This window comes from Notamacropus eugenii, chromosome 1 (genome assembly GCF_028372415.1).
Source record: "Notamacropus eugenii isolate mMacEug1 chromosome 1, mMacEug1.pri_v2, whole genome shotgun sequence".
NCBI lineage: Eukaryota > Metazoa > Chordata > Mammalia > Diprotodontia > Macropodidae > Notamacropus > Notamacropus eugenii.
The window spans coordinates 412839022-412866991 of record NC_092872.1 but is presented as its reverse complement, the minus strand read 5'-3'; the positions used below and the strand labels follow the sequence as shown (position 1 = coordinate 412866991).

General features: G+C 40.2%; 1 protein-coding gene across 1 annotated transcript; it reads right to left on the bottom strand.

The window, feature by feature from the left end:
- Positions 1-80: 80 nt before the first annotated feature.
- SIMC1 (SUMO interacting motifs containing 1) lies at positions 81-26459 on the bottom strand. Its single transcript, XM_072631075.1, has 10 exons — positions 25828-26459; positions 19893-20699; positions 14617-14846; positions 14256-14325; positions 12670-12824; positions 9144-9290; positions 4982-5110; positions 3338-3494; positions 2835-2919; positions 81-544 (listed from the first exon to the last, which is right to left on the bottom strand). The coding sequence occupies exons 1-10, from the start codon at positions 26212-26214 to the stop codon at positions 297-299; spliced, it is 2415 nt and encodes an 804-aa protein (XP_072487176.1). The 5' UTR covers positions 26215-26459; the 3' UTR covers positions 81-296.
- Positions 26460-27970: the final 1511 nt, after the last annotated feature.

The window sequence follows — 27970 nt, the reverse complement described above, 5'->3', positions numbered from 1 at the left end:
TTACATCCCCAAGAAACCAACTCAGAGACCACACCTAGCAGGAAGAAAGCTTTAGCATAGAAAATTCCTTAAAAAAAAAATTACACGTGAGAATTTATTATAAAATACATATAATTTGTATATCAAAATCACATTTTGGAGAGTGGCTATGATGAATTCACTGTTAGGTGAGAAAATAATTGTTACAAAATTAGACAGGATAGGTTGCAGTGATCTACTACTAACTCCTTTTTCTGCAAAAGCCACTAAGGTAACTAGTTGTTGACTTGGGAAGTTGAGAGTTCTCAGCCATCGTACTACTGGAGCCTATTTTCTGGCATGAAGTTCCTATTGGTTGCACAGAGGATAAGTAGTTTGAGCAAGAATACCTTCTCCTGGAGCTGGGGTTCTAGGGGCTCCCCAAGCTCTCGGGCTAGTCGGACTTGGAAAGCCTCAAACTCCACTTCCACATCCAGTGAAGTGATATCATCGCCTTCCTGCAGATGGGGCCTAATCCTTTTGATAAGCAGTTCCTTCCTTTCAATGACCGAAGTCCTCAAGTGCTCTGGAAAGAGAAATAATTCAGAGTGTGAACTATCCAGGACGTCAGAGATGTGGAATATCTCTCCAGGACATAAATATTCTCTGGCCTTCAAATTTCCAAAATTTGGCCTAATCCTAAGGGATCACAAAGGAAGCTGGATCATTTGAGTTTAAGGTGCCACCTAACTTTAAATTCTATGCAAACAGCCTTAGAGATCATTGGGTAACGCTTTTTTTCTGAAAGAAAAACCAAGACTCAGGAAGCAGAATAATTTGCTTAATGTTACACAGAAACAGATTCTTCCACTAGATTATTGGACTTGGTCTGGCCCAAGTTCTCTTTGGTTTCTCAAGACCATCAGAAGTTAGGAGGAGTGTACACAGAGAGAAGTTCTAACCAAAGTTTTTCTTCTGCCTTCTCTTGAACTGTGGTGGTGGCAAAGCATAGCATTTGTTTTCACTTGGCTTTCATAAAGGCATGGTGCAAGATCATTCATCTCATGGCACCTGTGTACCTAGACTGGTGTAGATGAACAATACGATACAATAAAGTATAACTTTCCTCAGGTAACCTAGAACATACAGATTAAATAGTATGTGTCTGCCTTAGTCAAACACAAAGGCCCTCAAATGTGCCAGGCAATGTGCTAGGGATACAAAAAGAGGCAAGACAGTTCCCACCCTCAAAGAGCTCATAGACATAATGGTGGAGACAATATGCAAACAAATATACAGAACTATACAGGCCACAATTAACAGAAAGTACCAGAATTAAGAGAAGTTGGGAAAGGCTTCCTGCAAAAGATTAGATCAGGAGGAAGAACATGCCAGTCATGAGAAACAACCAGAGATGGAGTGTCTTGTTCATAGAACAGCCGGGCGGCTAGTGTCCCTGAATTGAAGCGTCCGCGTTGGTAAGGTGTAAGAAGATTGGGAAGGTATGTTATGAATGGCTTTGAATGCCAGAGGATTTTCTATTGGACCCAATGGAATCCATTTCATCAGTGGAATTTATTGGGGGCAAGGTGAGCTGTCATATGATCGGACCTGTGCTTTAAGAAAATCATTTTAGTGCCTGAATGGAAGATGGATTGGAGTGAAGGTAGGCTTGAGGTTATTGTAACAGTTTAGGCATGAAGTGATGAGGGCCAACATTATTCAACACTGCCAAAGAAGAGAAAGGTGGTATTAAAGAGATGTTGCAAAGGCCTTGCCAACAGACTTGTATGGATATGGGAAGTGAGAGTGAGGAATCCAGGATGACTCCCAAGTTTGTGGGCCTGTGGGACTGAGAATATGGTATGCCCTGTACAGTAATAGGGAAAGGGAGCGTTGGGTGGGAGAGAGGGAGGAATAGGGAGTGTTTTAGGGTAAAATAATGAGTTCCATTTTGGAGGTGTTTAGTTGGATTGGATATCCAGTTCAAGACATCTCTGAAAGGCAGTTTGAGATGAGAGACTGGAGTTCAGCAGTGAGGCTAGTTGTCTTTTCCTCTATCTTCCTTAAATCCTTGAAAACTATGGAACCTCTTACTTGCAGCTGAAACCTATTTCATTTAATCACTCACTGATAAGTTGTAGTCCCCATGATGAGTTTGTGTGCTTAGAAAAAACATGAAAGAGGTGGGGCTTGAATAAACAAAGAGGAAACATTTCCAGGCAGGGAAAAGGTACTTGTTCTTTCAACAAATATTTTTATTAAGCACATGTATAGGTCTTGGGGAGATAAAAAGCTTAAACTCACAAGTGTGGCCCTTTAAAGTTTGTAAGGTGCTTTCCTTGTAGTAATCCTATGAAGTACAAATGTTCTCTTCATTTTTACTTAAGGAAATCAAAGCAAAGAAGTGACTTCCCCAGTGTCATACAGCTAAAACATTTTAAAGCCAGGTCTTCTGAGTCCAAGACTGTTCTATGCTTTGCTCTACATTAATCTTTCCACTGAGGCCAGCTTTGATAGAGGACTCACTAGAGAGAAGGGCAGGATTTGCTCAAACTGGCAAGGCTAAAACTTGTTTGTAAAACAGTGACAGTCTTGGGGGAGGACAAAAACATGTTTTGAAGGTCAGGCCTTGGTCAGTTCCTTCCCTTTTCTTAGTCTTGTTTCCTTATCTGTAAAACAGGAGTAGGAAGGAGGGAGGAAAGACTAGATGGCCTTTAAGATCCTTTTTAGAAGTAAAGCTGTTAATTGAAGTCCATATCCTTTATATCCTGAATGGTTCATATTAATAATGCCCAGAGTCCGCTTCCCTGCCTAGCTGCCCTTATAAGTTTTTGTGCCTCCCACAACCTCTATGTACCAAATGGGCAGCTTACCTGTTAATACATGCTGATAACTAGATAGGAGAAATTGCAGATGTTCAACCAGCTCATCCCAACTCTGCCACTGGCATGTATCAGACTGAAGGAAATAATTAAGAGCAATTAATTACAATCCCTTGTGATTCAGTGCTTCCTATTTTTCAAAGTACTCAAAGTTTTGAGGGACAAAGGGGACAGGGTTGAGGGTGGATGGGAAACATGCAAAGGGCTACCATATGGAGGGGGAATTAGACTTGGATTGGCTCCAGAACTAGAACCAATGGTTAAATGTTATAGGAATGCAGATTTTGGCTCAGTAGGTAAAATTAGCTGTCCAACAAGCCTCATCACTGGACAAATACCAGGCCATGTGGTAGTGGGATACTTCAGGCAGGAGTTAAATTTGGTGACCTCTGAGGTTGCTACTTCACATTATCTTAGGCAACAGTCAAGCAGTCCAGTGTCTAGGCAATAACTGGAATGAGGGGTTAGAAAGAGTTAGAGGGATCACTAGGTACCTGATTCTTGAGCAGTGATGTTGAATGATTGAGGAAATAGAGGGTCTGGGCGAGAGAAAGTGGTAGGGAAGTAGGCTCTTCACAGCTATGGAGGAATAGAACCTCTAGTACTTTGCAGCGCAAGAGATGACTCTCCATTGTTTTAAAGAAGATTTCCCTGCAAAGGGGGATTGAGAGAAAAGAAGAAAGGGAAGACAGGAGAAGAGGGTATATGAGACTGTAAAAAAAAACATAACCAAATCAGGGACAACCTGAAAACAGGATAACAATAGGCCTGGCCTATTACCCCTAAGCTACCCACCATCTTAATTCAGTTCACAGGGGCACCTTGATCTCAGAAGCTACTGGATTGGATGCTCTAAAGGTACAGGAAATTATGTCATTCATTTGTGTATGCCTAACAAAAATACAGACACCTCTATACAAGATGGCACTTACATAGTGAATCAAGTGAAACTACTGTCAGCCAATAAAGGACCTAAGTTTCAATTAGTTTTTAATATAATCGAGATGGGTGACAGTGGGCATGAGAGAGATGATGTCCTCTGTCCTGGTTATCCTGCATCTGGAGCACTGTATTTAGTTCTGAAAGTCTGGAAAGACAAGGTGGAATATCTAATGTGAATTCAAATTCTTCCTCCAAACTTCCTTCAAGGTCACTGCCATTCTTCTAGTCCTCCCAAGTGACATCCTTCTTACCACCTCTCTTAAGTGGCTACTTCCCTGGTGCAGGCCCTCACTGTCTCATGCTGGATTACTGCAAGAGCCTGCTCTGCTTATCACAAGTCTCTCCCCCCTCCAGTTCACACAACTGTAAAGGTGATGTTCCTGGAACCCGCTTCTACATATCCCTCTCAATGAATTTCAGTGGCTCCCTTTCACTTCCAGGATCAAATATAAACTCCTATTTGGCATTCAATGGCCTTCACAACTCTTCCTTCTTCCCCTATCTTTAGTCTTCTCCGTGCCCCACCATGTATTAACTCTGTGACCCAGTGACATTGGTTGCCTTGCTATTTCTCAAACAAAACATTACATCTCCTGACTCTTCGCCAATTCCCCCTATCTGGAATATTCTCTCTCATTTCTGCCCCTTGGTTTCCTTCAAGTCTGAACTAAAATCCCTCTTTCTCTACAGAAAGCCTTTCCTGATCTCTGTGAATTCTACTGCCTTCCTTCTGTTGAGTCTTTCCAATTTATCCTGTTGACATTGGCGTTTGTATCCAGTTGTTTGCATATCTCCCCCATTAAACTGTGAGCTAGTGGAAGGGACTAGTTCCCTCCCAACTCTGTTGGTGGAATAAGTCAGAAGTGGCATATGGAGTGGAAACAGGACCTACAATAAGGAAATGTGGCTTTAGGCATGTTCTGTCACTTATAGCTATATGACCTTAAGACTAATTACTTCCCCTTTGGGCCTCTGTTTTCTCATCTGTGAAGATGAGAGTAGTTAATACTTTGTATTATTATTTGTATTGCACTGCACAGAGCTTTTGGGGAAAGAAGTTTTTATAAAGCATAAAAGACTACAGAAATACTCGTTTTTAATATGAATTTTTCCTTTCTAGAATGCATAAGGAAATCAATCTGAGAAAAGTAAGGTTCCAGAAATATCTAAAAGAATAAATAAAGAAAAATTCTTACCTCTGGCTCCTTTCAGGAATGGTAAGAACGAATTCAAACATCATCTTTGCAATTTTATTTGAGCTGCAGGTTGGGGTCCTGTCCACCTCAACAGCCAGAGACAGCATTCTCTGGAGATGTAAAATTACCCTGGGTTCAAAGTACAGGGCAATTAGGAGATACGTAAGGGCACAATTTGGAGGCTTTAGTAATTAGTCTTAAACTCAACTTAGTCATCTTTGTTCCTAAATCTGCTCTTTCAGATTTCACTATTCCTGTCTATGGCATCATGATTCACGTAGTCTCCCATGTTCAAAACCTTGAAATAATAAAAATTCACATTCACTCTAAAGTTTACAAAATATTTTACTCACAGCAACCCTGGGATGTAGGTAGTGAAAAAAATTATCACCATTTCATAGATAAGGCAACAGTGACTCATAGAGGTAAATAACCTTATCAGAGTCACACAGCTAGTAAGTGTCAAGAGTTAGTTGAACTAAGATATTCTATTATGCTGTAATGACCCTTCTTTCTAACTCTTCAGTTATTAAATTCTTTTCATTATGCATCTTCCATATTTGACCTATCCACTAGCCACCCTTGTTATCTCAACTAACTTCCTAATTGGTCTTCACCACTACTACACCCTACTCCCTCCTATTCCCTATCCCATCCACATATTTTTATATATTGCAGACTAATTCCTTCATTATCTTCATGTCTACTCAAAATATGTTCAGTGGCTTCCCATTTCTTCCTAAGACAAGTTCAAATACTTCTGTTTTTCTTTCACAGGGAAAGATAGGGAGAGGTAGCATGCTAGTGGAAAGAGCTGGACCAGACAAACATGGGTTAAAGTCCTGATTTTAAAGAGCTACTTTTTGGCTCTTTGATTATAAACAAGAAGCCTCAGTTTCCTCATCTGTAAAAAAAAAAAAAAACATCATTTCAGTGGGTTGTTTTGAGCAAAGAGTATACCCTCAAGTGAGAGAGCAATTTTATTCAAGGTCCTTCACGTAATCCTTTCCAGCTCTAATTTCTATGAAGTCAATATTCTAGTCAAAATTCTAGGTTTATTCTGTCCCCTAAAAAACAAAACAAAAACCTTAAAAAAAGGTTTACCTTATATAGCTTATATACCTTTTAGCCTCATACAGGCCCCTATTCTTAACATGTCCTCTCCCTAAACTCAAAACTCTCCAAATCTAGCAATCACCTTACTACATTGCCTCTCAGCAAATTTTTAAATGTCAGCATATTCATTTGAAGTTCTCTCCTCAGTTAATATGTATGACATGGAAAGAAAGTGGGGTGGGATGAATAAGTGAAGTCTTTACAGGTAACATAAATGATTAAAAGTACATGAAGCTACATGAAAATGATTGAAAATTTATCAAAGTGCAGTAGAGCCAAGATAGCAGAGTAGCAGGAATTCCTTTCCAAAACTCCTTTAGACAGATCAGGAAAACATAGCCTAATGGGAAATTCTAGGAAAAGCAAATTTGTCCAGCTCAGGTTGGCATGGAGAGACAAGAGGTCTGTGGGTTGAGAATGGGGCTATGAACAGGGCAGAAGCCACTGAGACATGTCAACTTGAAGGACTTGTGCAAGGTGTAGGAACTGGCAGCTCTAGAACACTACGCATGGCTGGGTCACTGATGCACGCAGACTGCAGTTTCATCACAGCAAGCTTCTCAGGTGGCTGATAAAAACAAGGTACAGTAGCATCTACTGTTGCTCAGATGCAAGCCCAAGTCAGGAACTTACAGAGCTGAGACCATGGGGGCAGCAAACAGATCAGATCATTTGGGGAACATTAAACTTTTGGATGTACAGTTTGTGCTGACTCTGACCCTCCCAAGAAAGCAGCTTCGGGACCAGTCTAGCCTTTCTCTCCATAAGTGCTCAGGAACAGACCTGCAAATCAAGGCTGAAGTCAGAAGGTAGTCTGGAAGAATGAGCAAAGAAAAAGAAAAGGCTATTATAGTGACAGGAACACTTATGACAAACTCAGATGAAAAGAATGACTCAAACTTCTACAAGCAAAACCTCAAAGAAAAACATAGCTTGGAAACGAATTCCTAGAAACAAGGAAACAGGAGTTAAATGTTTTTATAAATGAAATGAGTGCTAGAGGAAATATCTTGGAAAAGAAAGGAGAGCTATGGAAAAAATTGGAAAGAGGATTAAGGATTAGGACTGCCCAAGCAATAAACTCCCTGAAAATTAGAATGGACCAAGAAGAAGCCAATGACTCCACGAGACAACAAGAAACATTAAAACAAAGTCAAAAGACTGAAAACTGGGGACAAAAATGTAAGATGTCTCACAGCAAAAATAACTGACCTGGAAAAAACAGGGAGGAGAAAAACTGGACTACCTAAAAGCTGTGGCAAAAAAAAAAAAAGACATCCTATTTTTAAGAAATCTTAAAATGTACCAGATTTTCTAGAACAAGGAGGCAAAGTCACTGGTCACCTGAAAGAGCCCCAAAATGAAAACACTATAACCAAAATGCAGAGCTTCCAGGTCAAACAAAAAATATGGCAAGTGGATAGAAAGGGAGAATTCAAGCATAGAGGAAACCAGTTAGAATCATACATGATTTATTATTAAGGAACACAGCTTGGAATATGATATTCCAAAGGAAAAGGATATAGGCTTACAGCCAAAAATTAACCTATCCAGAAAAAATTTGTATCATCATATGGGAAAAAATGAATTTTTAAGGAAATAGAAGACTTCTAAGTATTCCTGATGAAAAAAGCACAGCTGTGGAAAAACCATTCAAACACAAGAGTAAAAAGAAACAAAAAGGCAAACACAAATGAACAATCATAAGGGACACATTATCTCACATAATCAGGGTGCAAGAACAGATAACTAACAAGGAGAAGGGGGTGAGGGGCGGATATTCAAATTTCTTATCTCCACTGGTTAAAAGACATAAACACACACAGTTGGGTACAGAAATACATTTCACTCAGGGAAAGAGGGAGAGTGTAGAAATGGGAAAAAGATTAAAAATTAAGCAAAACAAACTAAACATAATTTTGATATGAGAATCTGAGTACCCATCAACTATGGAACTGCTAAAAAAGGTGGTATGTGGTATGTGATAGAATATTACTAGGGTGTAAGAAATCTGGGAATCTTGTACGTACTGAGTCAGAGTTAAGTGAACAATTCATACAATGACAATGTGGTACAAACAACTTGAGAGTATGGGGAACTCTGATTAACTTAAGGACCAAAGAATCTAAAGGACAAAACATACCACCAAGCTCCTAAGGTAAAAGATTCAGTGAAGAATAAAACGTATGTGCGTATGTGTGTCATTCTTTGGAGGTGGGGGAAGAAGGAAAATTAGAATGCTACTTATAGGGAAGCAGGAGTCCTAAAGAATAGTTCTCTCTACAAGTACTCATGGTGGTAGAGTGGAAATAACTCCTGACTTCAAGTCAGGAGACCTATGTTTGTATCCTAGAGGGATCTAGAAGGGTTAGAAAACCCTTTCTGGCTGTGACCCTGGGCAAGTCACTGCAAGTCTTTTAGTCTCAGTTTCTTCATTTGTACAATAATGATAATACTGACATTAGGCAGTATTATCTACCTGATCTTTGAAAACTTTAAAGAGTGATGGGAATGTGAATTAATAGTGCTCTTGTTCAAGAGCTGGTAGCTGTAGCACCTTTCTATTGCTCCCCAAAACCAGGCCTACCTTAACCACAGAACTGAATGGTTTTATAAAGAAAGTCTTTCTGGGAAGCAAATTGTATTGTGGGAAGACACAAATCACAACTGGATCATAGGATTTAAAGGGGGAAGAAAACACTTAGAACTAAGAACTAATTTTACAGAGGAGGAGATGGAGGCCTGGGGAAGTAAAGAAACTTGCCCCATGTTACAAACAGAGCTATTTAATAAGAGAGTTAGACTTTGAATTTCACTTTTCTGACTCCAACTCCCTGGTCTTTTCACCATGCTACCCCGCCTCACTGAGGACAAACTGTGCTTCCTGCTTGAATAGAAACATACTGAAAGATTGTATATGGGATGATTTGGGTAATTTAAAGGGTCACAAAAAAAAATCATCAGTCTCCTACTGTGAGAGAAAGCACAAGCTCTCAACAATATCTCCCCACTGTCTCAGGAAAGGTGGCGCCTTTCTTTCCCTTACAATTGACTCTTGCTCTTTCCAGGGTTTTCAAGTTGGTGGGGGTGGATGTCCTTGTCCTGTGGGCTTCCTGGGAAGGATTGTTGATGGCCTTCCTTCTGATCAAACCCATCCCCAGTCACAGCTTCGACCAGCCAGTGGATGATATCCCTGCAATAGAAAGAAAAGCAATCCCTTAGCAAATGATGTGGCTTCTTATTGGGTTTGCACATTAGGAGAACTGCTTGTGAGGATCTTAATGACTTAAGATCATTTAGTTGCTGTGTAACCTTAGGTAATTTACTTTGCCCTAGAGGATGAAATATGAATCACAGAATTCCTGAATTGGAAGAGAGCAAAGACCACCTGACTAGTTAACCAAAGATCCTTTCTATAACATTCCCAGTGAGTAGTCATTCATCCTCTGCCTCATTCTGAAAAAAGGGGGGACTGAGGACCAATTTAGTTTTGCTACACAATTTTGCCTAGGACAATAATTAGCTAATAATAATTATATATAATCATACAATTATATATAATTAATAATAATAAGCTAATATACTTAGGTACATTAATAACACTAATATTTATAATTAATAATACTAATATACTTGTTAAGCTTCTGAAGAGGCAACAATGGTGTCAAACTCAAAGAGAAACAGGCCCTTGAGCCACATACTGACTTAGCAAACCATAAATTAAAATTATCTATGTTTTTATTTGTTTTGTTAAACAGTTACATTTAAATCTGGTTTGGTCACTACCTGGAGTTTTATAGCAGGCTAGGGAACTTTACTTCTGGTGTAAAGGCACTGGAGTCAGGAAAACCTGCTTCTGACACATACTAGCTGGCAAGTCATGTAATATCTCAGTTCCAAAGGCAACTCTCTAAGGTTGTAAGTTGCCAATATTCATTGCTAGATGGGCTCCCTTGCTGAGTGATCCCTATGCTAATGAAACTGCAGGTTAAAACAAAAGTGGCTGCTAGCTACGGGTTTGTGGAGATTCAAAGATAAATAAGGCAGGTTTTCCTTGTCCTGAAACACTTTATACATCAACAAATGAATGCATTTATTATCAGGTACCTAAAGATCTCTATGTGGGGAGGCACCTGAGCAGTCTAGAGGCAACCCATTCTACTTTTGGAAAGCTCTCAAGTTAGAAATACTGATGGGGAGAGGGCAAGAAGGGAGGCTGAGATGTAGGATATAAAAATATAATTCTGTATGGATGTAGATCACAACTTCAGTATACAAATAAAAAAAATTATGTGAAATAGAAAAACATCAATAGACTCAAGAATCAGGAGATTTGTGTTGGAATCCCAGCTCTGCCATCTAACTCTGGGTAATTCAATTTCCTAAGCCTACTTAGGCTTAATCTGAAAATATTACCTACCTCATGTCAGAGGGTGGCTGAAAAAAACATACTGTATATTGTAAAGTACAATATAAATAGGAGCTATTGTTGTTAATATTGTAAGAACATGATAAACTAATCAGATTGTCAGTGTCATTAAGTAGCACTACATTTTAAAAAAGATTGCTAGATGTGTAGTCAGTGAGTTCAAACTGATGCTTTGATCATGAACCTCAGTTTCCTCATAACGGAGATAATACTAACTCTCAGTACTAACTCACCTCATATACCTGTGAGAGTTAACCAAGATATGCAATGTGCTTTGCAAACCTTAAAGTATATAAATGTCAGCTAGTTTACAAAATTAGTCCGTAGTCACTTATGAGAGAAATGGCATGGCACAGAAGACTTCATTAAGCTATGAAAAATTAAGAACTGTGGTGGGATGACAGTGAAATGCTAAGAAATAAGGGAACTAAAGTTCAGAGAGTGAATTGTTCATGGTCATACAACTAAGGTGATAAAATCAACATTCATACCCAGGTCCCCTTTCCATTCCAGGAACTTTTTCTGTTATGTTAAAATTAGATTTGGACCAGAAGACCTCAAAGGGCTCTTCCAACTCTGAAACTTTATACTAGGTATTTTTTAATTAAACATAATTTGTAATTAAATATAATACATATGTTATCATGTATAAAATATATAAAATTATATGAATATAATTAAATATAAGGATGGACTTTCTGATAAACACCTGCCAAACAGTGTAATGAAGGGCCTTATGAGGCAGTGAGTTCCCCATTCCTAAAGTATTATCACCTATACAGGATATTTTAGAGTGGATATACTGAGCATCAGTTTGGACTTTTAAGGCCTTTTCCAACTCTGAGATTTCCAAATTACTTTTATTCCATTTGTACTGATTACCAAAATGAGTTTGGATGTATGGTGCAAGACTATATTTTAAAGTATGCTGTCAGCTACTACTAAAATTATATTCAAAATGTGCTAACTTCTAAGTCCTAATCTCTTGTCAGTCTTCAGCATATTAGCAACCACACTAGCACAAAGAGTGGGCTGCTAGCATAGGTTCTTTGATCTGCTTTTCTAAAAGAAACACAGCTTTAAAGGGGTCAACAATCTTACTTGAATAACAGATAAGTAGAAAGGAGAATAGAAAACACAAGCAGAGAAATTAGAGATTCAACAGAAAGGGCTCCAACTATCTGAACAAAGTAATACAACCACCTGTATATACCACCAGACTGGGAAAGCACCACCACCACAACTATTCAGATGTTGGTGCGCTGTTAACAACTACTCAGAGTCCCATCCAGGGAAGCAAAAGGTCCTTCTCATGAGTGAGCCCCCAAAGCCAAACTCACTTGGCCCCTGATTGGCTCAGACCCAGTCGGCATGAAACCTACGTAACTCAGAACAGCTGTAAACTATCAGAGTTCAAAGGAGATCAGTCCTTCAGATGCTCACAATTTAGCCTGAGCCTGGGAAACTGACCTCAGGCAGGTATGCAACAAGAGTGCTAAAAATTGTATGTCTTTTGAAATTGAGAACTCTGCTCAGCATTATGGGCTTATGTACAAAGGAAATGACATGATTACATGTTTATCTAGCAGAGGGGCAGATATAAACAAAAGATATTTGGTATGTTCCTGAGATGACATTTCCATCTACAACATCCAAAGAATGAACTTGCAAAGACTCAAATCAATCTTGTTGCTACTAAACATTGTTGTTGAAGTAAAGTGAAATTGTTATGATCCCTTACATGAAGGTCCTAGAAGGGAAGGGAAGGGATTCAATTTCATAGAAAGCCTGTGTGTTATACTCTTAACTTTCCTCTGGTTCATCCAGTAAGTTACGTGGGATCTGGTGTGTGGGATCCTGTCATCATAACACTTCTTTTTAGTACTGAGGAATGAGACCATATCCTGGAAAAGAACTAGTTTTTCTTAGATTACTCACATCTGCAAAGGGAAAGGAAGCAGATCTGACTATGTGATTGAACAACTATGGATTTATTCTCTAGAAGGAAGTAATTCCCTCTGTGCAAAATTGGTTCCATGAATTCAGAGGCCTATACAAATTAAGTTTCTTCTCAGTGACTGCTCTCTTCTAGCCTACTCTCCTATCCTAATGGCTGCTTCTAAACCACAATGTGGCTAGTTACCTGATGTTAAGGGGTTGCTTATCACAGGAAAGCATAGTACATGCAATGGACTGTTGCAAGTGATGCTGCTGACGCCTCAGGACCTGCTGAAAATCGTCTTCCAGGGTCTGCACTGCATAGCGCAAAAAGAATATTCGGCCAGGCAGCTCTTCCTCCTGTGGGGAAAGCATGTGGTGACATGGGAAGAGAGCTCTTTCTTGCTTATCAGATGAAAAAAATGAATCATAAACCAGGGCTCCCCACTAGCCTCCAAGCTGTCTAAGGTCAGGGTAAGTTACCTGTAGTAGACCAAACCAGACATCATCAGCTAAACCACACATGTAGCAGAGCTTTGCTCTTCACTGAGCAGCCTGTGGGCCCTGTGATTTCATTGATATGAGGAACTTCATCCACCAATGCACACTGATAACTTACAGACTGGGGGCACTGAGAAGTGATCACAAAGTTACTATGTGGCAAAAGTAGGATCTAAATCCAATTCTTCCTGACTGAGGACAATTCTTTATCAGGTAGGGCCTTATTTTAAAAAAAACAGAGGCAGAAAAAATCAAAAAGCTCCTTGTTTATAAAAAAAAGTCTCTAATTTTAATTAGTGTTAAACACTCCCTCCACTACTATACATCACAGCACCTCACAGCGTAGACAGTTTCTTGAGTTGCTGTAGTTAAAAAAAAAAACTGTACTCAAACCAGTCTTTCTCTGTGCTTATACTTGAAGCCTTCCTGCCTTGACAGAAGAACCAGAACTTTGCTACTAACATAGCTCTGGAGAGGCTGGGGTGAAAGTCACATTAGGAGATGGCACCAGAGAACTTTATTAAAGAGACCAGTGAGGCTACTGTTAATGGCCTCCTATCCTTTAAAGCTTCAGGAACCACTTTCTTGACTCCAGCTTTTCTCAGCTCAACTTCTTTTCATCTTTCTTCCAACCACTCAGGCAGACCTTTTATTACAGCTGTTGATAACAAAACTCTGTCTAGCGATATTACTAAGTTTTGGGCTCTATATCAGGACATATCCATGGGAAAGGTAAACAATGGTGTGGAATTGGGGTAGATTCCCCAGGGTGTGACTTTGCTCCCTTGTATATGACAAGGCTGTTCTAGCAGACCACCTTGTTTACAAACCTAGAGGATACTATCCTCCTTATTTAAGGACTTTGGATTTAGTGGCCTCTTGATTGGGAGTCAGTGTACTCAGTGCTCAGCCTCAAAATCCACAAAGCACAACATGGACCAGAGCCCACAGGCCACAAGAAAAAACTTATAAGTTCTCATCCTGCTCTGACATTCTGTGCTTCATTTCATGGCTCTGCATAAGCCTAATAAAGAAATTTAGGGGCCAGGGAATTGTCTAACCAGGCTAACATGAAAAAGTCAAAGGATTTTAGATTTTAGAGTCAAAAGTAAGCTTAGATGTCATATTAATCCCAGACCCTCATTCTTTAGAAAAGGAAACTAAGTTCTAGTGAGATTAAATGACCTGTCTAAGGTCACACAGCTAACAGGTAGAGGTGGGACTTGAACTCAGGTCCTCTAAGTCAAATACTCTGTGTACTAAAACAATTCCACAAGAGTTGTCACATACCTGTTTTTCCATCACATAAGTGAGGAGCTTCCAGTCCCACTGCACAGAGGCAACACTGGCAGGATGTAGCCTAAAAATCACAAGTAATGTTCATTAGAGTTCTGGAGAAGAGAACTTCCTTGACAGAAGAGGCCTAGAAGATAATGTGAGGAAAGGATCAGCTTCTTTACTTATTCTCAGGGCTCTCCCATTGACCTCCAATAAATACTTACCATCACATTTCCCCAATTTTACCCTCCCTGGATCTAAAAGCACATCACTATCCAAACAGGACAGTTGTATCAACAAATTCAATGCAAAACCAAGTACTAAATTTTGGGCCCCTGGAAAACATGTTAAGATAATCTGCAAAAGTTCCTACTGTTGAATTTTCATTAGAAGCATGTAGGCCTCTTTCATGACAGCCATACTTCCGGAACCTAGTAGGATATTCTTGATGACATGGGATACAATCTCCTTGGGTGGGTAATGTTGGGGGGACACAAAATCCATGAGGAATTGCAAAGTCTCTTGTGGGACGTTTTCTTCAATGGTGCTGAACACCATTCGAAGTCTTCGCTGGGGAATGGGTTCTCTCTTTTGTTTCTTGTTCTGTAGAGATAACGGAAAATGACAGTGTGGGTGGTTTTCAGGGTAGAGAAAAACAACAGTCAAGACATTCTGAAGAAAGTAAAGGCCTATTTAAAAGTCATCTTCCAATAGACATAATCCTAAACTGTAAAAACCAATAGTTTGTACAACCCACGGGAAAACTGTAACTTCAATATCCCCATTAGGGAAGTCAACAGTAGAGAAGTGATTAAGGTTTGATGACTGTTTAGAAGGTTCTATGTTTCTAGCCAGTGAAGACTTCCCACTAACCATCTAAGGAAGGAAGAAAATAAGCATCTGTTAAGTGTCTCCTACGTGTGAGGAATGGTGTTAGACGCTTTGCAAATATTATCTCATAGGTCATATATATACACATACACATACATACTTAGAATTCAAGTTTTAAAAAATTTACATTTCTATACGAACATATCATTTTAAAAGTGCTTTCTGAAATACCACCCTGAGAAGTAGATTGTGTAAGCATCTTTATCCTCATTCTGTAGAAGAAGAAAACTTAAAGTGGGGGGAACTGGTGATAGGGAGAGAGCTGATGGGTAGTGAGTGATGAAAATCAAAAATAAAAGCATTGCTGAATATATATAAACAGAAAATAAATGGGAAAAATCTTTCTATCAACTTTCCCTGATAAGGTTTGGTAAGTAAGTTATATAAGCAACCAACTTATATCAAAAGATATAAAGAAGGTTTTTTAAAAAATTTGCAAACTATTAGGAACCATATGAAAGGATATTCCCAATTATTAAGAGAAAGGCAAATAAAAATAACACTGAGGTTTCATCTCATACCTCCCAAAACATAGCAAAGATGATAAAAGATTGAAACAGTAAATGTTTGAGGGGTTGTGGGAAGAGAGGCACACTAGTGGGGGGAGATATCAGTTCCATCATTTGGGAAAGCAATTTGGAATTATTCAAGTAGGACAAGAGATCCCATTACCAGGCTTATGCCCAAAGTAGGTCGCTGGTAAGATGAAAATGTCCTGATACACAAAAATATTCATAGCAGCCCTTTTTGTGGTACCAAAGAACTGAAAACAAAGTGATATGATCATCAATTGGGGAATGAATAAATCAATTGTGGCACGAGTGTAATGGAATATTACTTAACTATAAGAAATGACAAATATGATGAATACAGAGAAGCAGGGAAAGGTCTACATAAAGAAATATACATGGTAAAGCAAATGGAGTCAAGAAAACAGCATACACAATAACAACACTGTAAATGGACAGGACCCCCTCCCTCCAACAAAAACCAAAAGTGAATGGTGCAGAACAAGGATGGTTCAAAAGAAGACACAGGAGAAGATAACCTTACTCCATCCTTTGGCAGTGGTGAGGGGTCTAAAAGTTTATGTAAATGCACATATTTTCACAATTTTTTGGTGTACTGATCAGTTACACTGATTTTTCCCTTTTTCCTTTGGTTTTAAAAATATTTTTATAAAGAATGGCTCTCTGAGAAGGGTATGGAAGTGATACTAAGGAAAATTATAGTAATATTAAAAAAAGAACATCAATGAACACTTATTTTAAAAAGACAGGAGAAAAGAAGTTCAGGTAGGGGCAGGGATAAGCAGTTTTGTTACTGTTGTGTTAAACTCAGTATACACTAAAAAACCACACAACACGAGTTCAAAGTTCCATATGTAATATTCTATTTCTGTTCTTTATAAAAATGCTTTGATTAAAATGTTCATGGTTGATTCTTAAGTTCATAATAAAACAATTAAAAAACAAAATAAGAGAAAACTTCAAGAAGTACCTAGCCCAGAGTCACATAGCTACTAGTGGTTGAGCTAGAAATCAAACCCAGGTATCTGTTTCTAAGTTTAGTATTCCTTTCAATAGACTAAGAAGAGATCAATCAGTCACCATGCATCTAGTAAGCACCTAAGTACCAGGCATTATGAACAAAAAACCCAAAATAGTACCTTCTGCCAAAGAGTTCTATTTCATTGGTATAGAGTATTGGATTATATTGTCAATCAAGAGACACAGTTGGAAGTTTTTCTGCTTCTGATTTCTGGCATAGCCAGAGAAGTTACTAAGTCTTTTTCTCTGCACTCATTTCGACCCATAAATGGAAGTAATTGTTTACCACATTCTGTGATATCCCTATACTAAAGTTAAAGGTGATAAAGAAAAAAGTCAACTAGGAATTATTTAAAGCTTAAGGGAAAAATTAAAAGAGGGCCAGAAAAGGTTAATAATAGCAAATGTTTATATGACACAAATATTTACCATTTAAGAAGACACTTTTCATAATGAAAATGATCCACACATACAGATTTAGAACTAGGACATCAGAGGCCCTCTAGTGCAGCCCTTCCATTTTATAAATGAGGAAACTGGGGCCTAGGGAAAAAAGTGACTTGCCCAAAACCACTCAGTTACAAAGCACAGAAGTTCAAATTTGAACCCAGGTCTTTTGACTTCAGAACCACTGCTCTTCTCATTGTACCATATAAACAGTATAAATGACTATCCTTATTTTACAGAAGAGGGCACAGGCTCATAAAAATACCACAGGTACATGGCCTAGGGAACACAGCTATTGAATCACAAAGCCATGACTCAAATTCAAGTATTTTAATGCTACAGCCAATGCTATTTCCCCCATACTGGGGTGCTTTTCTTATGGTTACGTTCACTGACTGAACAGTGACTTCTGTGGAGAAGAAACAAGAATCAAACGAAGGAAACATCCTAGGCTTATTAAAAAACAAAATCCAGGCAAAGTGCATTCATTATCCTCCTATGATTGATTGAAGCAATAGGGCCCAAGGTCAAAAAGAGCTGGGGTGATAAGTATCCTCAGAGAAGCTGTGAGAGTCCTTCTCCTACAAAGTTATGATCCTTTAAAAATGCAGAATGTAGGCTGTCTGAGGGCAAGGACTACTTTTCATTTTGGCCTTGTAGCTCTATTGCTTAGAATAGGGCCTGGCACGTAAGTGCTTAACAAATGCTTGCAAGATTTGAAGATCTTGAAGATTTTTTTGTAAGCCACTCTGTGGTAGGCCTAAATTGCTAGAAACTTCAAAATAATTTAAGAATAAATCAAAAAAAGGCTCTTAATTATGTAAGTAAATGTTGAAAACTAAAAATAAATTAACTTAAAGAAAAAAGAGTAAGGCTCTTAAGGTACTTTACCTCCTTCTCTTCTTTTCATGTTACCTTCTGCTTCCGCACTCTAACCTCCATTGTCCCATTACCCAATTCCCAGCAGGAGCTGGATGCCGGATTGTTCCATCCCTGACTTCTCCCAGTTATCCCAGAATTCCATCCCACTTTGATTTCTGGACCCACTGGCCTCTTTGTCAGGGATCATCTGGCCTGACACTTTCTCACGGTACTTCAGGCCTAGCCATTTCTCCTACTACTTTCCCTGTAAAACTCTAAGTATCACCTGACTTTTCTATTGGCCCAGCATGAATCCTACTTTTTGAGTTGCTAATCCACATTACAGTGTGAGCTCCTTGAGGGCAGGAACGCATTCCCTTTTCTATTTTTATTCCCAGTGTTTAGCAAGGGCTTAATAAAATGCTTTTCCATTACCACCCATTAGCAGAGAAGGAGGTCTATAGGTGTGGAATAATCCATATACTGTAAGACTTGACTTTGCTGAACTGTTTTGTTTTTTTTTAAATAAACACTGTTACAAGAAATGGTGGTTCACTGAGTGGAAGAGGGGAGAGGGATCTATGTTAGGAAATAAAGGTTACAGAACAATGCAAAGTATCAATTTTTTAAAAATTTTAAAGATTACAAAAAAAATACAATCTAAGTAGTACCTGCATCAAAAATCCTATAAATGGATCACTTTCCTCCCATCAGTTTCCTAGATAGCTTTCTTTCCCCCCATGAACAATGGTAAATCTACACTGAATACATAACTCTGGTCGCTGAGGATTCAGGGACACTCTCAACCCCCAATACCTGACAGAGAACTAGGGACAACTGAAGCAAGACTGAGCCAAGATACATAAAAGGCAAAGATAAATGATGACGTGGAATTTGAGGTCAGTCAGGACATTGGGAAAGAGAAAACAGATACCTAGGACAGAATCATTATGAATTCCTTAATCCTGCTCAGTTGCACTGGCCCAGTCATTTTAATTAATGAAGAAGTAGAAACCAAGTTATTTAAACCTTGTATCTCTCCTTTCCCCCAGCACTGATCATGGTCTGTACATAAAGGTAAATAATAAACATTTGTTCAGTCGAATTTTCAGGCCATCTGAATTTTTCTATCATTTTACTGAATGCTGGGATCAGCTAGTAGAAGGAATGAAAACAACTTCACATCAATGCACCACAAGTTTCTAGTGACCAAATTCAGTAATTATTAATTACCTATTCTGTGAAGTGCACCATACTTGGTGCAGGGTAAGAAACAAAGAACAGACATGACAGGGCCCAATCTTCATGCAGTCAGTGTACAGTCTAAAACAGGACAAAAAACGTGAGTACACCAAGAGAGGTGTAGATTATGTACCAAATATTTGGCACTGAAGTGACAAGGTGGAAAATGTGGTTACTAATTGGTCTGTCTTTACCAGCAGGGTGGAACTAACTAGCTATGAAGGTCCAAGTAGCTAGTCTGTCCACAAGAGGCTACTCATCTTTCTGAAGTTTATCAAGTGCTTTCCTTACAGTAACCTCTTAAGGTAAATAGTATTAAGCATTATCTCCATTTTACAAAGTTGATAACTTATTGTCAGGTGACTTGCCTTCATGGCCACTAAAATTTCCTCCTGAAAACTCACATCTTGCTTTAGAAGAAGCTAAAACAACAACAGTGATGTTTGTACAAACAAGAGATTTAGGTGCAAACAGGTACATCAAAGGACAGGAGGCTCATCTATAACGGACAACATCATTATTCCCACCCTCAAACTCATACTTCAATTATGCTGCCCATAACTGAGGCCATAGTCAACCACATCCATTTCCTCCTCTCTTGGCATTAATGGGCTCACACAATGGTTATATTGGTTGGAAGGTACATCTGCACCATTACCTCTGTGACTTCTTTGTCCTGTATTAGTGCCTGGAAGAAGAGGTGATGCACTGGAGGTCTAAGGAAATATCTTAATCTGTGCAGACAGGGTTTCCTGGGTAAGTCCACGACAGGCTCTGAGGTGGTAGCCACTGGCACGGGCTTCTCTGCCTTGGCTTGGATATCCAGGGCAGAAACCCAGGGAACCCACTCTGTGGAGGAACATTGTGGAAGGGGAGAGGAGTCCTTCTGGATCAGACTAGTGCTATCAACAGAGTTACTCTTATTCTGCCAGTCATTAGGGCATGAGTCAGAAGAGCCTTCTGGTAAACAGGGCACTGATGTGTCCTGGGTACTGCTGTCACTGCTGCTGTTTGGTGAGAGTGAGAAAACATCTGAAGAGATCTGTAAACTTGCCAAAGAGCCTAGATCACTGTTGAAGGTAGTTGTACTACAGTTCTGCTCCGAGCTACACACAGAATCCTCACCACTGGATACTGGAGAGAGGCAATCTTCCAATTCAGTGTCCTGAATTAGGTCCTGAGCAGAAGTTGGACTATCACACACTTCCTTCTTCAGGAACTGAGAGCCTTTGTCAGTCTGCTGTGCTGCCTTACATTTGATAGGACAGTTGTCACCTGCCACAGAATGGGAATGCTTCTTTGGGGAACAAAAGATGGGGTCCAGATCTAGGTTCATACTGTTCTCACAAGCATAAGCAGAGTTAAAGAGACTCTCCTCCTTCTCCACCTCTGTCAGATCTATGATGCTGAATCCACTGGGGGTCTTCACTACCAGGTCAGTGTCTTTGGTTAAGTCAATGAAATCCTGTTGGGGAAGGTGAGGAAAACAAAATATTAGTTAAACTAATGATTCTAAACTTTCTTAGTGAAGAACACTAGAAAACATGTTCTTGGTCACTGTGGTGAATTCCTTCTACAACAGCACCTTGCACAAAACTGTAAGGCCACCTCCAGTCAACCTGTTGAATATCTGGTCACTCCAGAGAAGAAAGTGAGGTTGGTGACACTGCACAGTCCTTCCTCACTTAAATCCAATTCACTTGCAAGTCATGGCATCATCTTCTTGGTCACGGTCCTTTTGGAAAATGAAGGACAAACAACAGCAGCAACAAAAAATGTTTGTTGAACTGAACTTTCTTCTTTACCCCAATAGAGAAATGATCCATTTGTGGATGTAATTCTACCAGTTGTATAAAATATTAAAACACTGCAGAACTCTTGGAAAAAAGAGATACATACACTAAAGAGCCTGACCTAATGAACCACATGGGAATAACCAAGTACATGAAGAATATCAATTGCCCAGATTAATTAAAAAAGTTGGAATGGACAATGAGTTGTGCCTAGAATTAAACATAATGAGAACAGGACAGACTGTTCTTCAGAAATTATGAAGTCAAAAAATATTAACAAAATCCATTTGGAGGAAAAAAAGGTCAAGAATTTTGAAGAAACTAATGAAAAAAATGTAAAGGAAGAAGATCCAGCAGTACCAAACATTAAACTTATTTTAAGGCAGAAAATATCAAAACTATCTGGAATTGTCTAAGACAGGAGTGGGGAAAAAAAAGAAATTATGAAGTCCTTTCAATGACTCAACTTCTACAAAGCCCTATTATTATCAATAGCAGTTATGTGTCTTTAAGACAGGAAAGACAACATGGTCTTACACAATCTTCAAAAAATTAAAAATGTGTATATCACAGAAAGCAAAGGAAGGGATATGGGACGTATTTCAAACAAATAAGGAACTTCAGAAACCAGATGTCAAGGACATTATTAGGAAAATGTATGATCAGATTACAGAAGACCAGCAAGGTGCCCCCTGGTTCTAAATCTATGATTTTAGGAACATTAGCAAGGAAATTAGAATTTTATTAGGTCACAAAAAAAGGATAATGGGCACAATAATTTGAAAGAAATAAAATTAACAAAAACATGGCAAGATGAAATTAGGAAGAGTTCGAGTGTAATAAAGCAAACTTCAGACAAGATGATGATGAAACTTAAGAGACTGTAAAACACAAACAAAGCACTTAGACTCAAAATAGATTGACTTAAATGGAAAGCAAAATAGTAAAACAGAAAAATCAGAAAAGCAACCCAGGAAATCACACAACTGGAAAACATTTAGTATTTATGTAGGTAAAACTAACAGATTAGGCAAGTAAAAAAAAGAAAGAAAATTTAAGTTCTAGGTTTCATGAAAAATGAAGAAAAGAATGACTATTATACTTCAGAAAATCATCTAGGGGGCAGCTAGGTGGCACAGTGGATAGAACACTGACCCTTGAGTCAGGAGGACCTGGGTTCATAGCCACTTGATGCTGGCTAAATCACTCAAGCCCAACTGCCTCGAAAAAAAAAATCATCTAGGAAAATTTCCCAGAAATACTGAAAAAAGGCAAAGATTATAAATAAACATAGCTTGCAAGAAACTTCAGATTTACCTCACTTAGATACATCAATGTCAAGCTTCAAAACTTCCATGACTAGTAGATGATTTTATAAGCAGGGAAAGGAAAATGCATAACATAAAAAACAAGAAAAAACTATCAATTTGAATTACATAAGATTTCAAAAATAAAAATCACAGAACTTGGAACATGATATACTAAAAGAGTACTGAAGAAAAGGTTAATTGCTACATTTAAGCATTTTTTAAAATGTAAAAGTCATTTAAGAATTTTAGTCTGAAAAAGTTGTGGTAGCTTTTAAAAGAAAACTCTAAAGTAGCCTTTACTATGCATAATAAGGAACAACACAGAGAATGAGATAAATTTTTACAACACACACACATGCGTACGTGTATACATACGTGTGTGTGTATATATATATGTATATGTTTGTTTTACATTGGCAAAAGTCCACCTTCTTTCCTTCCTACTCCAACCCTACTCCGTCCTTCAATCTCCCAGGCAATTGAGAATGAAAGAAAAACAAAATCTCTGTTATAAACATGTACAGTCAAGCAAAACAAATGTCCAAACAAAATATGACTCATTCTCCACTCTGAATTCTTCCCCTCTGTATTAGGAGATGGGTAGCATGGTTCATCATTGACCTTCTCTAACAACTCTGGTTGGTCATTGTGCTCATCAGAGTTCCTAATTTTTTCAAAGTTGTTTGTCTTTACCTCATTGCTATCACAATATAAATTGTTCTCCTGGTTCTTTTCACTTCACTGTATTAGTTCTTCACTCTGCATCATTTCATATAAGTCTTCCTGGGTTTTTTGGAAAACATCCCCTTCATAATTTTTTCCAGTACAATAGTAGCATTCTATCACATTTATATACTATATTTTGGCAATTTCCCACCTCATGGGCACTCCCTCAGATTCCTATTCTTTGCCATCTCCAAAAAAAAGTTGTAATTATTTTTTTTATATCTTTAGAGTTTATTTTGTTTAGGATTAATCCCTTCCTTAATCTGACTTCACTCTAATTTGCCCTTCTACCCTTCCCCTCCTATTTCCCTACTGAGTGAAATGAATTTCTGTATCTAAGTGTGTGTGTGTGTGTGTGTGTGTGTGTGTGTGTGTCTGTATGTGTGTATTTCCTTTTTTTTTTTCATCAGTTCAGATGAGAGTCAGCTTCAAGATGTCATCTAATCTAATAATTAGCAGGACTGGGCAGAGTTGCCCTCTATGATATACCTAGTAAGGGGTCATCCAACTGTCCCTGAAGCCATCCAGTAAAAGGAATTATTGCCTTAAACAGTAGCTCATTAAAGTTTTGGACACAACTCTTAATTTCTGGGAAATTATTCCTTCTACGAACCTGGAATCTATTAACTTTGGATATGCCAAATTTGAAATACCTGTAAGTCATGTAGTCAGAAATGTCCAACAGGCAGTTGGTGATCCTGCAGCTCAGGAGCGGGACTATGGCAAGATATGCTGATCTAAGAGCCATATGTATAGAGATGATAATTAAAACTACCTAATAAGGTCACCAGAAAAGAAAGTATAGAGAGAGGGTCCAGGATAAAGTCTTGGGGCAAATCAGTTTGATTTCGATATTTGTACATGTGAGATAAAGATGATAATCCAGCAAAGAAGGCTGAGAACAAAAAATGACCAGACATTTAAGGGGAGAATCAAGAGAACATAATGTCACAAAAACACAGAGATAAAAGAATATATCCAGGAGAAGCTGGTCAATAGTGCCAGATGCTACAGAGAAATCAAGAAGATTGAGAACTGAGAAAGGGTTAGGTTTAACATTTAAGAGCTAAATACAGGATGCTAAACTGAGAGGACAATTAGATCTAGTGGTTTGTTTTAAGGATGAGAGAAGCTTGCCATACCAATCAAACTAAGAAAAATTATTTTATGGAACTAGAAAAAATAATAACAAAATTCATCTGGAAGAACAAAAGGTCAATATCAAGGGAATGAACTCAACAAATATCTCTATTAAAGGCCTCATTTCTCAATTATACAGAGAACTGAGTCAAATTTATAAGAATCCAAGTTATTCCCCAACTGATAAATGGTCAAAGGATATGAATAGAAAATTTTCAGAAGAAATCAAAGCTGTCTATGGCCATCTGAATAAATGCTCTAAATGACTACTGATTAGATAAGTGCAAATTAAAAGGTACCACCTTACACTTACGAGACTGGCTAATACGACAGAAAAAAAAATGAAAAAGATTGGAAAGGACACTAATGCACTGTTGGTGCAGCTGTGAACTGATCTAACCATTCTGGAGAGCAACTGGCAGTTATGAACAAATTACGAACTATGTGTAGCCTTTGTTTCAGCAATACCACGAGTAGGCATATCTCAAAAATATTTTTAAAAAGGGGGAAAGGACCTATTTGTACAAAAATATTTACAGCAGCTCTTTTTGTGGCTGCAAAGAATTGGAAATTGACCGGATGCCCATCCGCTGGGAAACGGCTGAACAAGCTGTGATACATGATTGTAATGGAATACTATTGTGCCATAAGAAATGCTGAGCACGCTGACTTCAGAAACACCTAGAAAGATTTACACAGACTGATGCAAAGCCAAGCCAGCAGAAGCAGGAGAACGTTGTACCCAGTAACAGCAATGCCATACCATCAGCAGCTGTTCTCAGCAGTACCACGATCTAAGCCACTTCCAAAGGACTCCAGGCGAAAAATGCTATTTACCTCTAAAGAACATCTGAAGGAATCTGAAGGCAGACTGAGGCACACTATTTTTCACTTTATGTCTTCATCTGATCACCTGTTCCAGACCCTTTCATTTTATAGATAAGTGAGGCCTAGAAAAGTTTCCACTATGGTATCCTGTCCAAACCTATCAAAAATTAAAACGCTGCTACATTATTTTGATCTTTTGCTGAGATGTGGCCTTGGAAACAGAACTAGCCACTTCTCTGGACCTTCCAAAGGGGCCAGCAATCAGCCTTCTGGTTTATAAAAGGTCAGTTGGGTGGGCCTCTCCTGCGACCCAGGATCTGACTTATGAGGCTCCCATGGTGTTAAGCAGGCAGCCAGGTGTGGCAGCGGTCAGGGGCCGAGCACAAATCGCCCACCAGCTGGGTGACCCTGGGCACGTCACTTAACCCTACTGGCCTCAGTTTTTTCCTCTGTCAAGTGAGTTGAAGAAAGGGCAATCCATCATCCATCCAGACAACGACTGAACTACACGGTGCGTCCCGGCTTCGCAGAGCTGGGCGGAGACGCTCAACACCTCAGCTAACAGCTAACAGTGGGAGGGGGAGGGCCTTCATTTCTTCAGAAAGTCTCCAGGTTACCATGGAGAAAGGAGGCAGGGGGAGAAGGGAAGGAAGAAGGGAGGGGAGGAGGGGGAGAGGGGCTACCTCCTGGCTCTCAAGGAACTCACAGTCCAAACAAGAGACGTATTAATTAAAAGGAGGACAACAGAAGGATAAAGGGAGGAAGGGGGAGGTGGAGGGAGAGGGCACGGACTCACCACCACAGCTTGGCCACTGCACGCGGCTTGGGCCCCTCGGCTCCCGCCTCCGCGTCGCGGCCGAGTCCGCCGGGCTCCGCAGGCTCGACCAGCGCCGAGGCTTCGGCCGGGACTGCAGGGCTCGTCATCGCTGTCATCCGAAATCACAATGGGTTCCGTCATGGGATCGGCTTCTGAGGCGCGAGGGGAAGCGAGGGGCCCCGCTCCGCAGCGCCTCCGGCTGCGGCTGCGGCCATCCCGGCCTAGCCGGGGCCTCGCCGTCGCCTCCGCCCCTTCCCGCTCATATCCCTGTCCCAATTTCGGCTGCAGCGGGAGCCAGGGCCGCGGCCGGCGAGGGGGGCCCCGGGGCGCGCTCTGAGGAGGACAAGGAGGCCCCGCTCGAGTCATGGGTCCTCCCGGAGGGCCTGGGCTCGGACTGGGCCCCGAGGCTGGGGGGGAGAGGGAGAGCGCTGCGGGGCGAGGGCAGGGCCCCTCCACGCCCGCCAGCCCGCTCTCCTCGGGGCTTCTCGGGCCCCGGGCCTCCCTGATTACTCCTCCAGGTCGAGGGGCGGGAGGGCATGGGGAGGCGGAGCCTGGGCACGCGCTCAGCCCGGGGACGCGAGGAGACGGGGAGGGGGGAGCCTCGAAGCGGGCAGTGTTTTGGCGGGCGGGGCGGCGGCTGGCGGCGGCGCCTCTGACCCCTCCCACTCCACACCTAGAGCGCCCCGGAGGAGGGCATTTCCTGGGTAGTTATCCTTCGAAAGGGGAAATGAAACCGCCCCGGGGAGTGAAAGTTGGAAGGAGCGGACGAGGACTTCGAGGCCGGGTGGGGTGGTGGGTGGGGCTGCTGCTGACCCAGCGCCCCAGCTCTCGCTAAGCACCAGGGGCTCGTTTCAAGGCATTTTTTCAGTGCTTTTCGGGGCACCCTGCTGAGTTCTGAGGCTGAAAAGGCAAAAACACTTCCCTAACCCCCAGCACAAAAGATTAACAAACAAGATGAATTGAAAATAATAAAGGGAATGAAGCAATTCCTGTTCTCTCCGGAGAGACTATACGTACACATCAGTCAGTCATTTATTAAGCTCCTCCTGTGTGCTAGGCATTGTGCCAAGCACGGATATAAGAAGAAGCAAGAGTCCTTAGGGCTCTCGAGGAGCGTCAGTCTAGTAGGGGAGACAACACTTAAACACATACAAAGCAAGCGATATGTAGGATAAATGGGAAATAGGTCATACAGGGAAGGCCCTAAAATTAGGAGGGGCTGCGGAAGGCTTCCAGGGAAGATGGAATTTTAGTTGGGACTGAAGACAAAGAGGTCAGGTGAGTTGGCTAGAGCAGAGGAGGGAAGAGAAAATGCTGGGAACTGGGGAGTGTCTTCTTTGTGGAATTACCAGGGTTAACTGATTTGCCCAGTGTCATACCTAGGAAGTGTCCGAGGCCTAGTTATGAACTCAGGAAGATGAGTTTTCCTGACTCCAGACCTGGCACTCTTGTCTACCTGGCCATCCAGCTGCCTCAGGGGACATAGTAGATGGTGGTTAAGTTTAGCCTTATTAGGATGGTAGGGATTCCACTAGCTGAGATGAGGAGGAAATTCATGGTAGGCATGGGTACAGCCAGTGCCAAGGCTGAGATGGGAAATAGAATTTCCTGTACTGGCAACAAACAGAAGGCAGGCTAGTGTGGCCAGAATGTAGAGTGCCCCGGTGAGAATAATGTAAATTCAGTCTGAAAAAAATAGGTTGATGTCAGATCTTGAAGGGCTTAAAATGCCAAATTTTCCCTTAAAGGCAAAAGGAGACTACAAAGGCTTCTTGAGCAGGAGAGGGATAGAGTCAAAACTAAGATTCAGAAGTACCAATTTGGCAATTGTGTAGATTCAGGAAAACCAATACGGCAACTATTATTATAGTAAATTGACATATAATTGAGAGCCTGAATTAGGGTTGGTGCCTGATTGAATGCAGGTACAACAGATGTTGTGAATGCAGAATGGATAAAAACAACAATTGATTAGATATAGGGGGGTGAAGGAGAAAAGAGAAGAAGATGACTGAGTTTGAGAACATGGGAAGGATGATGGTATGTTCTGTTCATAATATATGGTTTTTCTAGTCCAATATTCCTGTAAATATGTTTTTCCTGTTTAGGATCTTTGCAACTG

Excerpts from the sequence above, each read along its gene's own strand:
- SIMC1 (XM_072631075.1), bottom strand. The coding sequence starts at position 26,214 with ATGACTCGAGCGGGGCCTCCTTGTCCTCCTCAGAGCGCGCCCCGGGGC. Across the intron at positions 14,847-19,892 it reads AGGACAAAGAAGTCACAGAG|AACAAGAAACAAAAGAGAGA; the intron begins GTAATGGTGCAG and ends TTATCTCTACAG. Across the intron at positions 5,111-9,143 it reads GGAAAGAGCAAGAGTCAATT|GGTAATTTTACATCTCCAGA; the intron begins GTAAGGGAAAGA and ends CTTTGAACCCAG.